Consider the following 12,595-nt stretch of genomic DNA (forward strand, 5'->3'; position numbering starts at 1 on the left):
GAAAATGGACATGTATCCAGTTGGACTAGCCCGGTCAACAAATGTAAGATAAAAATAAAAAATAAAAAATTCTATTGAGGGAACCAACAATTTATACAGGCTGTTTTATCTGTGTTCACTTGTAATACAACTACAAAAGATGGGCAAGAAAGAAAGAAAAACATGCAAATGTGTACGTAAAGTCAGCATAGTTAGGGTGGGGAAAAGGGGAGAACTGCCCTTAGGCACAAAGTGTTAGTGGCAGCAATTGGCTATCCAATCTTGATGGCTCTTTAGTGTAAAGTGGCTTTTAAAAGCCAGTATTGGATTTGTGGTTAAACTTGATCACTGTACTGCACTGTTTGTACTATAAACTGCAGCAACTGCTTGCTTCATTTGTAGCAAGCAGTTTGCTACACTTGAAAAGAAAAAAAAAATATTTGTTGGTTTCTTTTCTTTGTATTTTTGAGAGTAAGCTTATAGAAGTATAGAAGAATGATTTATTTTCATATTTTGTGTTGGTTCTTGCTTTAAGTTGGCAAAGTGAAGGTACAGCCGTTGAGCAACAGTACGTACCATAAATGTAAGATGTGTGACTTATCTGGTAACTTTTATAAGCATTAAATATGGTTAAATCAGAAAAAAAGAACTGAAATTCAAAATATGCAGCGGTAAATGTATTTACTGTGTTAATGTTTCAGGTTTGTATTAAACTTTCCTTCCGTTATAGCCCATTTCAGAATGTCACAAGATACCTTGGGCAAGATACCTGTGGAGCCAATAGCTGGAATATGGTGGATGTTGACCAACCGTTAAATCACCTTGACCCCTCAGTTGAAATGAAGAATCTCAAACCCTGGACCCAGTATGCTGTGATGGTACAAGCCCTTACTCTGACAACAGCTGAGGAGGGTCGTAGCCGTGGTGCCAAGAGTGAAGTGGTCTATATAAGAACAAAGCCTTTGGGTAAGATTGTTAGAAGGATTATAGCTTTAAGGTGGAATGACATGGTAAATAGATTCATGTTCTTGTATGCTACTAACCCGTATGGATACTATGCTGTGAAAACATCACACTTTACTGTTTTCTCCAGAGAGGTACACTAATAATCTGGAAATCGTGCAGATCATACCAACGTTGGAAGCCACTGTTAAACGTTCAGTAGTAGGCATCCCATTTTGTGATGTCTGCTCTCATCATTGATTTTACTTTCTTTTGTGAGTTAAAGGTGAAGTCATTGTGTGTTTACACACAGTCAGGGCTAATTAAGAACTCTGTTACGAAAACACCAGAGTTTACTGCAAACCCATGTAGCACTGAGTGCTCACGGCATTCTGGTGCTTCATTTTAAAAGCAGCTTCCACATTGATTCTCTGCTCTTCCTTTTAATGGGTCTATATTGAAACATCGAATGCTTAAAACAGTGAACGATGTTTTATCAACACTTTTTCAGTGAAAGCTGAAAATATCGACACCACAGAACAGTGATTTCTTTCCTAGGGAAAGAAATCGCTGTTCCAACCCAAAAAAAAAAAAAAAAAAACAGTTCCAAACACATACACGCGTACCTTAACCCTAATTGTACCCCCCCCAAAAAAAAAAACAGTAAACAACTGAAAACACATATGCAAGTAACCCAACCATACATCTAACGGAAAAAAAAAAGTAAACATTTTAAAACATATGCACTTACCTTAACCCGCACTCTAACCCTAGAGTCAGTAACTCTTGCACATTTACATAAACAGTTCCAAACACATACACACTTGCCTTAACCCTAATTCTACCCCCCCAAAACAAAAGTAAACAGCTGAAGACACATACACACTTAACTCAACCATACATCTAATGCAAAAAAAAAAATAAAAAACAGTAAACACTTTCATACATATGCACTTACCTTAACCCGCACCCTAACCCTAAGGTCAGTAACTGTTGCACATTCACGCTCAGGAGCTATACCGGACAAGGGACCACACAACAGTGCAGAACAGGGCAAAGCAATGAATCGGTCAATCGACTTCTTTCCCAGGGAAAGAATTCGCTGAACAGCCACTTTGCTGTTTTGCCTGTTCCCTCTTTGTGTCGACGAAAACACATTCGACAGAATGCGTTTTTGTCGTTCTAATAGGAACCCATTTTAACAACACATGGTCTAAAAGCTTTCAAACAATGGCATACCATCATTTAAAACTAGGCACCTAACATAATACACAAGGCAAATTATTTTACTGTGGGTGCCTGGCAAAATATTCTTCATGTGTATCTATATACTGGTCTGTATAGATGACCTCTAATGCCTGTGTATATACATGTGCGTGTGCGTGTGTGTGTGTGTGTGTGTGTGTGTGTGTGTGTGTGTGTGAGTGTGCACACGTGGTGTTTGTGTAAGTTAGTGAGTGTGTGTTTGTGTGCATGACTGTGCGAGAGTAAGTAAGTGGAAGCGTGAGAGTGTGTGTGAGTGTGCTCAGCAGAGGGCATAGCTCTGCCTCTCAACAGTCCCCAGTTTTACACAATGTCCCTGATTTTGCCTCATATTTTGCTCTGTGTCTCATTTTTTTCTTTAACTGATAAATCACTTAGAATTACAATCAGTCAATAATGCCACTCATTAGAATTTCATGCATCTTACTGTTGAGAAAATGCATGTTGAACTAAGATCTGTTGTACTGTCAACTTTTTAACTTAAGTAAACCTGTCTAGCAGTTAGCAAAGATGAGTGAGGCTTGAGTTCTTAAGAAACCTTTTCCTGTAGTGAAGCATTTAAGGTTTGGTTCCTTCCATCTTTATTTGCCTACTGTGTGACTTTGAGTAAGTCACATAAACTAGACAGTGTTCCTGTGACACTTTTGGGTTGTTTGTCCCCTAATTATTTTTGGCTTTGTGTTACAATTCTTGAGAAAAACAATTTCAGAGATATTTTGGTCTAGTCCTGCTAAAACTATGCTTTAATCACAAATGGTTTGTGCATTGCAGACTCTAAACTATGGCAGATGTGAGTTTCAGACATCATATCCTTTACAAAAAAAAAAATGATTGCTAAGGCAAAGTATATTACGCTGGGTGGCCATGGTGGTGCAGTGGTTAGCATTGCCGCCTCACAGCAAGAGGTTCCCTGCTTCAATTCTCGGCTGGGGTGCCTTCTGTGTGGAGTCTGCATGTCCCTGCTGTGGTCGTGTGGATTTTCACCAGGTGCTCTGGTTTCCTTCCAAAGGCATGCTGTAAGTGGTTTAGACACTCTAAATTGGCCTTAGGTGTGAGTGTGTGTGTGTGCCTTCTGTGGAAGGTTGGGCACAGGGCTGGCAACTCAACAGCGTAAAACTCCACTGTCAATCATTCTGTGGACCGTTGTTCTGCTGTGGTGACCCCTAAATGGGAAACTCCAAAATAAGAAGAATGCAAAGTATATTACTTTAGCTGCTAAGTATATAAGAACAATATTTATTTAATTTAATATTTGTTTACTGGGAAAGTCTGACTGGAACAGAGCCCATTTCTAGTGGAGGCCCGGAGAGAAACACTCCAGGCGCATGTCTTTGGAATGTGGGAGAAAACTGGAGTACCCACAGGAAACCACGAGAATGCAGGGAGGAAATGCAGACTCTTCACAAAAGGCGGTCAAGCTGAGAATCAAACCAGAGAGCTCCTTGCTATAAGGTGACAGTGCTAACTGCTGTACCACTGCACCACCTTATCTCTATGAGCAATTAAAATCTATTCCTGTTTTTGGGCCTTTGTCTCTGAATCTTGGGCTAAGAAGCTAGGACAGTAGAGTGGACTGCAATTGCTACACTGGATTGTTTTGACAGCAACAAGCTGAGATACAGTTCTGGGCCGTGATGCATGCATTTACTGATTTATTTGTTTTTAAGTCAGATAACTGAAATACACAGTCATACAAGTTGTGCAATTCCTGGTCACAAGTGGGAGTGTGTGTCTGTGCAGAGGGCATAGCTCTCAGATGTCTCTAATTTAGACTCATATTTTTGGTCTTTTCCTTGTACAATTTGTGTTTTTTCTTCATCTATTATGGGTTGTAGTCACTATAAAGTAATAGACATGAGTTGCAAAATTCATGTCCTTCAAAAAATGTTTGCTTATAGAAAACCTCTCATACTAACAACTTTAAAAAATATATAAGATTAATATTTATGTTATGGAATGCTGTTCTAATATCACATGGAACTGAAATGAGCAAAATCATTTTTGGGGGGGAGTGGGCAAAGAGTTGCATTTTTAATGGCCCAGATACATCCTTCTTAAGTCCACAGACCCCAAAAGGGCGTCTTTACTATAGTTAACAAAAAATTAAATCTGAAAATTGCTTAAATACATTGTAGAGGTTGCAAACACTTATTTTAAACTTATTTAAGCCTCAATCCATTAGCAAATGCAGAAATGTATACATTTAAAAAAGTAATGGGAAGAGAAATGAAAGAACACCAGAATACAGATCTGGATTTAGGCATATACTAAACAAGGGACAACAGCTGCCTACTGAAATTTCAACACTTGAAATGACAAGTGCTGATAGGCCCCAAAAAAGGACTGAAACGACAGGAGAAGAGCGAATCTTGAACATCGCTCTTCTCCATTAAACTTTTTTTTTGCAAAAAGGCAAGCCCCCTGCACACCCCAAAATGGGGAACAAGCCCCCCCAACGTAAACTTCTACACACACACATACACACACACACACACACACACACACACACACACACACACACACACACACACACATATATCTTCTTTCTTCTTCTTCTTCTTTTGGCTGCTCCCGTTAGGGGTCGCCACAGCAGATCAACTGTTTCCATTTCTTCCTGTCCTCTGCATCTTGCTCTGTCACATCAACCACCTGCATGTCCTCTCTCACCACATCCATAAACCTTATCTTAGGCCTTCCTCTTTTCCTGTTACCTGGCAGCTTCATCCTTAGCATCTTTTTCAGAATATATTCAGCATCCCTCCTCAGCACATGTCCAAACCAACGTAATCTTGCCTCTCTGGCTTTGTCTCCAAACCTTCCAACCTGGGCTGACCCTCTAATATACTTATTCCTAATCCTGTCCATCCTCGTCACACCCAGTGCAAATCTTAACATCTTCAACTCTGCCATGTCAAGCTCTGACTCCTGCCTTTTTGTCAATGCCACTGTCTCCAACCTATATAACATAGCTGGTCTCACTACCCTCTTGCAGACCTTCCCTTTCACTCTTACTGTTACTCATCTGTCACAAATCACTCCTGACACTCTTCTCCACCCACTCCATCCTACCTGTACTCTCTTCTTCACGTCTCTTTCACACTCACCATTACTCTGAACTGTTGATCCCAAGTATTTAAGCTCATCCACCTTCGCCACCTCTATTCCCTGCATCCTCACCATTTCTCTATCCTCCCTCTCATTCACACACATCTATTCTGCCTTAGTCCTGCTGACCTTCATTCCTCTTCTCTCTAGAGCATATCTCCATCTCTCCAGGGTCTCCTCCACCTGTTCCCTACTCTCACTACAGATCACAATGTCATCTGCAAACATCATAGTCCATGGGGACTCGTGTCTGATCTCATCTGTCAACCTGTCCATCATCATTGCAAATAATAATATCTTTTGGATTAATTAGGTAATTAATTTATGCTGACTGAGAAAGAAGGCTAACACGAAGAGACCTATTGGCTGCAAACTAAGCCAAGCCATGTGCCATTTAGTGTCTCTGCCAGTGAAATAGAAACTGAAAGAGATAATTTGAAATGGGGGCCATAACTGACCTACCATATTTGCCTTGAAGACTGATACTCTTCAAAAGTCCTTAAGGAGTTAGTAATATACATCAAATTGTCCCTGCAAGTCAACTGTATACTAGGCAAACATGTTTCCCTTGCCTACCTAAGCTCTTCTTGCCTTGGAATGTTAAAGAGCTTTAACATATACCTATATATAGGAGGTTAACAAAAAGAGAAAAAGGGACACTGCTGTCTCATAACCCTTTTTCAGTAAAGGCATGAAGATGTACTCATTGGATATGATATTTACATGACCTTTGTGCTCTTCCTATGAACCTTTCAACAGTTACACTAGACTTGAAGTCACCTAAGATTAACTATTTAAATAGCTGTGACCATTCAGCTGTCAGGGGTTATCTCAGAACTGAGACTTACTTACGACAGATTAGTTCTGTATTTATCTAACTTGTCGGTGAGTATGGTCTTCATGGTGTTTTTGTGTTGTGTGTTGGGCAATGAATCTACACTCTATTTTTGACTTTTCAATTTTAAAAGAATTATGAGGACTGTCTCTGCTTTAATAATTATTGTAACTGCCTTCCAAAAGTTAGGTAGAGGGCCCCCTACATACAATTTAGTTCATGAGATTTGTAAGCATTTGCAGAAAAGTTGTCATAAACTTTTCCTGAATCTCTGCCAGATAGGCATCTGTTCTAAGAAACTTCCCATTCTAAGCTTTGATCAATATTTCTGTAAGATCCTGAACTGATATGAGCACTATAATCCCATTCTTCTACTTGGAGCTTAAACAACCGACTTATAGGCCTATGTGTTGCATATCTTGGGTTAAGGGCATATTGTGGATTGGGTGAATGGGCTAGGATATCGATCAGATTAAAAACTTACATAAAATGTTATAATGATTTAGAGATACTGTCAGATCACCCCTTTGTTTCATAACTTATCTTTGAAATTAAGCACCTGGTCTTGTTTAGCCTTAACCAAGGTGAGATTGCTAATTTCACTTTAGGATCATCCTGATAATACTGCTGAAAATACGTCAGAGCAAAATCTGTGTTTCTGGTTACAAACTTCTAAAATTTCCACAATAAAATGTATAAGTCTTTTCCTTTACTTGTTGGAGTAACTCTGATCACTCCTGACATATTTACTGCTTGTGAACACTCTCCATTCCCAAGCTAAATAATCCCTACATTTCTCCATAAATACCACCTTCCAGGTGTCCTAGATATGATCTCAACAGTGTTAGATGCTAAGATTATGCTAAAGAATTATCTGTACCATATATATCAAACAAGCCTAGAAATATAAACCATTTAAGATAAAGCAGAAATGTAATGGCTTAGGGATTGGGTTTTCTGTTACCAGTAGATTGAGTATAAGGTAAAGCTAGACCATTTCGAGCTATTTGCCTTGCAAATATAAGTACTGAAGGTCTGCAAATGTAATTAGTGAATTTTTCTATATCAGCTCTTTTTTATATGCATAGATGAGTCACAGAAAGAAGGCAACATAGGTTCTTCATCTGCAGTCAGCATTCACACCTGGATAAGAATCATAGTTCATTGTCTTTAACTTCTCTCACAGGGAAGCTGGAGACAGATGTAGAATGACCGCCAGTATCCATGTTCCTGTGATCTGGGAATCTGTCCACCTCATCACTTCATCAGAGAAACTCTCTTTAATTCCTAGATAGAATGACTTTGTTACACATACACCTGCACCTCTTCTTTTCCCAAATGGGTGGGAGAAGTAAGCCATGATAGGGTACCTTATCCATGAACTTATCTTATTCAGCTCCATTAAGGTACATTTTCTGATAGCAAAATTTAGTTATGTGCCCTTGTATTTTGTATTTAAAGATACAGCATCATTTAATAAGCCTGCAAAGGTCACTGATGTTCTTAAAAATGCATTCATATTATAAGTAATTGTAAATCACAGTCAAATAGACTTTTACTACTAAAGTTTACAAGATGCTTTACACAAAATCATCTTACAGATGATAGCGGCACAGTCTCTCTATCAAACAATAAATGGTACCCCCTCTCTCCAAAGTGGGAAAGTTTTTTATCTGGAATTCTTCCTTGAGTAGCTCATGACATAATGCATATCTAATTTTATTAAGCTTTTCCAGTCCTAATTTTAATTTAAGTAAAATTACTACTATATGAGGAAGGATTCAGATATGAACTCATAACCAGTTAAGCAAATGGACCAACATAAAAGCAAGACACACTATTCCAGTGAACTTCAGCCCCAGTACCCATACACAGCCTAGTCACCAAAAGCTTATAACTTCGTGTATATTCTCCAGTAAGAGCCAGTACTGCCTCACAACTTGTCAATAAAAGCAGCCATATTTCTTTTCACCCCCCTCTCCCCATAACACCAGAGTGGCCTACTCCCAGAACATCCTGACCAAAGGGGACCTAAACAGGATCTTAAGTGCAGTGGCAGTTACACCTCTCTAATGGGGATATCACAGAAAATGTGTCCTAATCTATGTCCTGTATGTATGTGGAACATGTGAGGATCTGGTATTAGATGAATGAAATACGTGCTACTGCAAGATTAGGGAACAAGTTTCATGGTGGGTGCTTTAACTACACTACAGTCTATTTCATTTAGCTAACATAAGACTCCCCACATAGTTGTTTCCCTTTTCTGTTTCAGCATTTTTACATAGTTGTTTATTTTCCCTATTCATTTCAAAATGCTACAGTTTTGTTCTATTTCTTTTTATTGCAGAGTAATGACTGTAAAATTAGGTAGGTTTTATTAATAGCTTTCAGCACAAGCTTTTGGTTCTCATTTAGGGCATATTATCTGAACAGTCATTTTTTACAGGGGAGGGGTAATTTTTGGGTTAATTTTTTATAGTTTGTAATTTTTTTTGACATGTTGGATGAGAGAATTTTGAGGAGGGAGCATGTGCGCTTGTTCTTTTTTAATTTATAGGATCATAGGCTCATTAGTCTGTACTAGGCTAATGACCACTAAGGCCCTTATAAGCCTAGCTGTGCAACCCAAATGTGCCGCAAAATTTTGATTTATATAGGGGTGATTTACTGACTGCCTTTGTCCATTTGAGATATAGGGGCCAGGCTGGGGTGAATTTCTGATTAACCATCCATTGTCCAAGTTACACTTAACGGTTACGCAGGAACTCTGCTTCATATGGATGTTCCAGAGAACGGGAATTGTATGTGAAACATATCTGTCTTTCCAGAATATCCTATTTATGTTGCAAGCAAAATGTAGGTATTTTGATCTAGTAGTATGATGCTGTTTGTTTACAGATGTGCAAACGTTTCATCACAACAGGGTCCAGGGATGCCTTGCATGCTAGGAAATGATTATGTCAAAGCAGTATGTATGATACAGACTAAAGAGACAGGGCAATAGGGTGATTAGCACAGGACATTCTGTTTACTCCCTGTATTCTTTTTGTAAAGACCCTTTGTGGATGCTCCATTTTCTGCATGTGTCTAGTCAGGCACATACCAAAGGAAGCATTTTACTCTATGATGACTCTGATGAGGGCTCAGTATGGTGGTATGATACCTCTCTGGATCTAGATGCTATGCCCTTGTTTATAAATTGAGCAACATAGAATGATTTTCTTACTCCTTTGGACACATTTTGGTTGAAGGTTAGGTCATTCTCTACATGCATCCTCAGATCCCTGACCAGTGAATCAACGTTTAGATGTTTTATGATGATGTAGTTATTTGAGGTGGCTGACTTACCAAAAGGCACTATAATGCATTTCTTGGCATTGAGTTTTAAGCCATAGCTTTGGCACCAAGCATTTGTCTGTGTTAGACCTTCCTGAAGGGGGTTCTCCTCTTGAGGAGCTTCAATAACTGCTCCCAGTTTGCAATCATCTGTGAACTTGGTCAGCCAGAGGCCTCTGACATTGGCTTTGACCTCTGAGAAGTAGACGCCGAAGAGGAGTAGGCCAAGCACAGAGCCCTGAGGGACTCCACTGATGACTGGCCTCTTTGTGGTGATGGCCTCACCAATCCTAACCATTGGGTCCTCTCCAGAAGCCAGCTAGCTATCCAGGGTGTTATAAAAGAGTTAATGCCAAGCTCCATAAGTTTGTTGACAATGCCTGAGTGTGATATTGTATCAAATGCTTTAGCCAGATCTAGGTAGGCGGTATAAACTGCTTTCCCCTCATCTATTACCTTAGTGACTCTTTTGAAGAAATCCACCAGATTCAGTAAGTATGATCTTCCTTTGACAAAGCCAAACTATGATGGATTGAGTGTCTGTAGGTCTGCTATGTCCTTGCTGATAATTTCCATGATAATTCTTTCCATGACATTGCAAATAAGACTTGTCAGACTACAGAGTCTGTAGTTTCCGGTATCTGTTGATGGTCCTTACTTATGAAGGGGCATGACTGTTGCAGTCCTCCATTCTTATGGCACAAAGCCTGTTTTAAAACTATAGACTATTAAATATTGACTCTAAAGGTCCTGAAAAGTCATATTTCAGACTGTTCAGGAGGGATCCTGTGATGTTATCAGAGCACATTGAGGCTACATTCTTGGCTTTTGTGAGCACAACCAGTTGGAGGGGTTATGCTTGAGGGTATTTGTTGGAGGATGGTTGAGGGTGAGGGGGGGTAAAGCTGGAACTGAATTTGTCTGCTAACAAGTTTGTTATTTCACCAGGCTCAGTGAATCTGGCACCATTAACCACCACTTCAGCACATTGCTGTGTGCTGCCTTTGAGGTTTCTGACATAGCTGAAAAATAACTTATGGTTATTTTTTTATTGGGAAGCTATCTTAACCTCATAGTTGGCTTTCATTTACCTAATTAGCTCTCTTAGTTTCACATTTAGTTTGATAAGAGAGTTTTTATCTTTCTAGGAATTACCCTTCTTGATTTTCCCCTCGTATCTATATCTATATCTGTATTTAAATCTATCTATTAATCTATCTATCTCTCTATCTATCTATCTATCTATCTATCTATCTATCTATCTATCTATCTATCTATCTATCTATCTATCTTTATTTGCATCTGTGTCTGCTGACCATCAAGTCTCCCAAAATGTACCTGGAGTCCATTTGTTACTGAGTATCCGCAGTACAGAGGTGAGAGCTCTATGGGGGGGGGGGGGGTTAGACATTGTGCTGATATGTGCCTTTGTCAGGATCTCAGAAATTAGAGAATTTCCTTTAAGAGGCCCTAACCCTGCCCCTCATACCCCTCAACCTCTTACAGCAAGAAATCTGGACAAAGCCATAAATAAAAGTGGGACAAAGGCCCAAAACAGGGATAATTTTTAAATAATGGTCTTACAAACTTAGGAAGTTGATAGAATAACAGGTTTTGCATTAACATGAATTTTCAGAAGGGTATGAAGTCTGAAACTCAAGTCATTATTTTCTAACTTGAATCTTTAATGATTTGCCACTGATTTGCCAGAAAACCACAATTTTATGAAAATCAGACCAAAAATATGAGGTCAAAATTTGGGATTTCTGCGAAAATCTGTACAGTTGAGAGGTATTCTGCCCCTGCCTTCACCTTCGTTATAGTGAAGATTCAAACACCACTCACAAAATTCCACTCCACTGACCATGGCTTCGCTGTATTGGTAACTTAAGAGAAATCATATTATTCTGTCAATTTTAGCCATCAGCTCAAGGAATCTTTACACACAAGAGGTGCTTATAATTTTTTTCCCACAAGACATGACTTTGTTCCATACCTCTATTACACTTACTCTGTCCTCCTCCATACATTCATCATAATTGTCATCATTATCAGTTCCCTATTTCCAATTTTCTACATGGGTTTGGGGCGCTGAGTCAACTGTCTTCATCTTTCTCAATTCAGTACCACTCTATCTTCTTCCATGGTCATGCCTGGCTGTTGCAGCTCTTTCCTCATGGAATCCATAAATCTCTTTACTGGATGCACTTGTTTCCTCTTGTCTTCTTCCTGTCTCTGTGAAATCTTTTCATTAGATTGTCTTCTATTTTCTTGTATATATGCCCAAACCGCCATAATCTGTACTCCTTCTCTGCAATTGGAGTTGCTTTGGCTTCTGCTCTGATGTCCTGATTTCTTTTTCTGTCTCACAGTGTGCATTTTACCACCCATCTCAGGCACTTCATCTCCATCACCTCTAGCTTCTTTGACTGCTCTGCCATTACTGCCTAGGTTTCTGAACTATTCAGTAATATGGCCATATGACTGTATTACACATCTTACTTTTCAGCTTCTTCTGTGTTTTTCTCTTACACACTACTTCTGATAAAAAAGTAGAAGCAGAAATAGGAGCAAACACTAAGACAGATTTAACTGGGTGGATTCAGCATTCAGCACCCAGGGTACAGTGACTGTGTTCCATTAAGCTGCAGCCCTTTGATTCTAGCTTTGATCTCCTCAAACCACTCCTCTCAGATACTTGATCCTGTTCACCTCTTCCACTATTTTTCCTTATGTCTCAGTTTTCAGTGTCTTCTGTTTTTCCACATTTGCTGCCATGGCAGTTGTCTTCTCTGTATTCAGTTTCATTACACGTTCTTTCAATTGTGCATATCATTTTCCTATCATTTGTAGAACTTCTTGTTCAGAGCCTACTTGTAATGCCATATCATCTGCATGCAGCAGCCTCTTAATCTGCCCCCCCCCAACCTGTTTGTTAATGTAGACCATCACCAGTATGAACAGCAGTGAGTTCAGAGCTGAACCCTGATGCACACCCACTGGCTACACCTCGGTGAGTCAGAATACTGTTCGCACTTGTTTCATTGGGTCCTTGGACATAGCCTGCACTACTTCTGTGTATCAAGAAATTCAGTCCAATGCAAGACTGCCCAAATCAGCTTTCTTGGGACC

At 39.4% G+C, this 12,595-nt stretch overlaps 1 protein-coding gene across 1 annotated transcript in view; it reads left to right on the forward strand.

Annotated features, from left to right (window-relative positions):
• The window catches only part of INSRR (insulin receptor related receptor), a 467,004-nt gene that overhangs the window by 234,482 nt on the left and 219,927 nt on the right, over positions 1–12,595 (forward strand). The window contains exon 8 of the mRNA XM_044079802.1: positions 710–945. Within this exon, the coding sequence (XP_043935737.1) occupies positions 710–945 (236 nt within the window). The remainder of the gene's footprint in view (positions 1–709; positions 946–12,595) is intronic.

Source organism: Protopterus annectens, chromosome 8.part0 (genome assembly GCF_019279795.1).
Source record: "Protopterus annectens isolate FY-2018-M chromosome 8.part0, PAN1.0, whole genome shotgun sequence".
NCBI classification, from domain to species: domain Eukaryota; kingdom Metazoa; phylum Chordata; order Ceratodontiformes; family Protopteridae; genus Protopterus; species Protopterus annectens.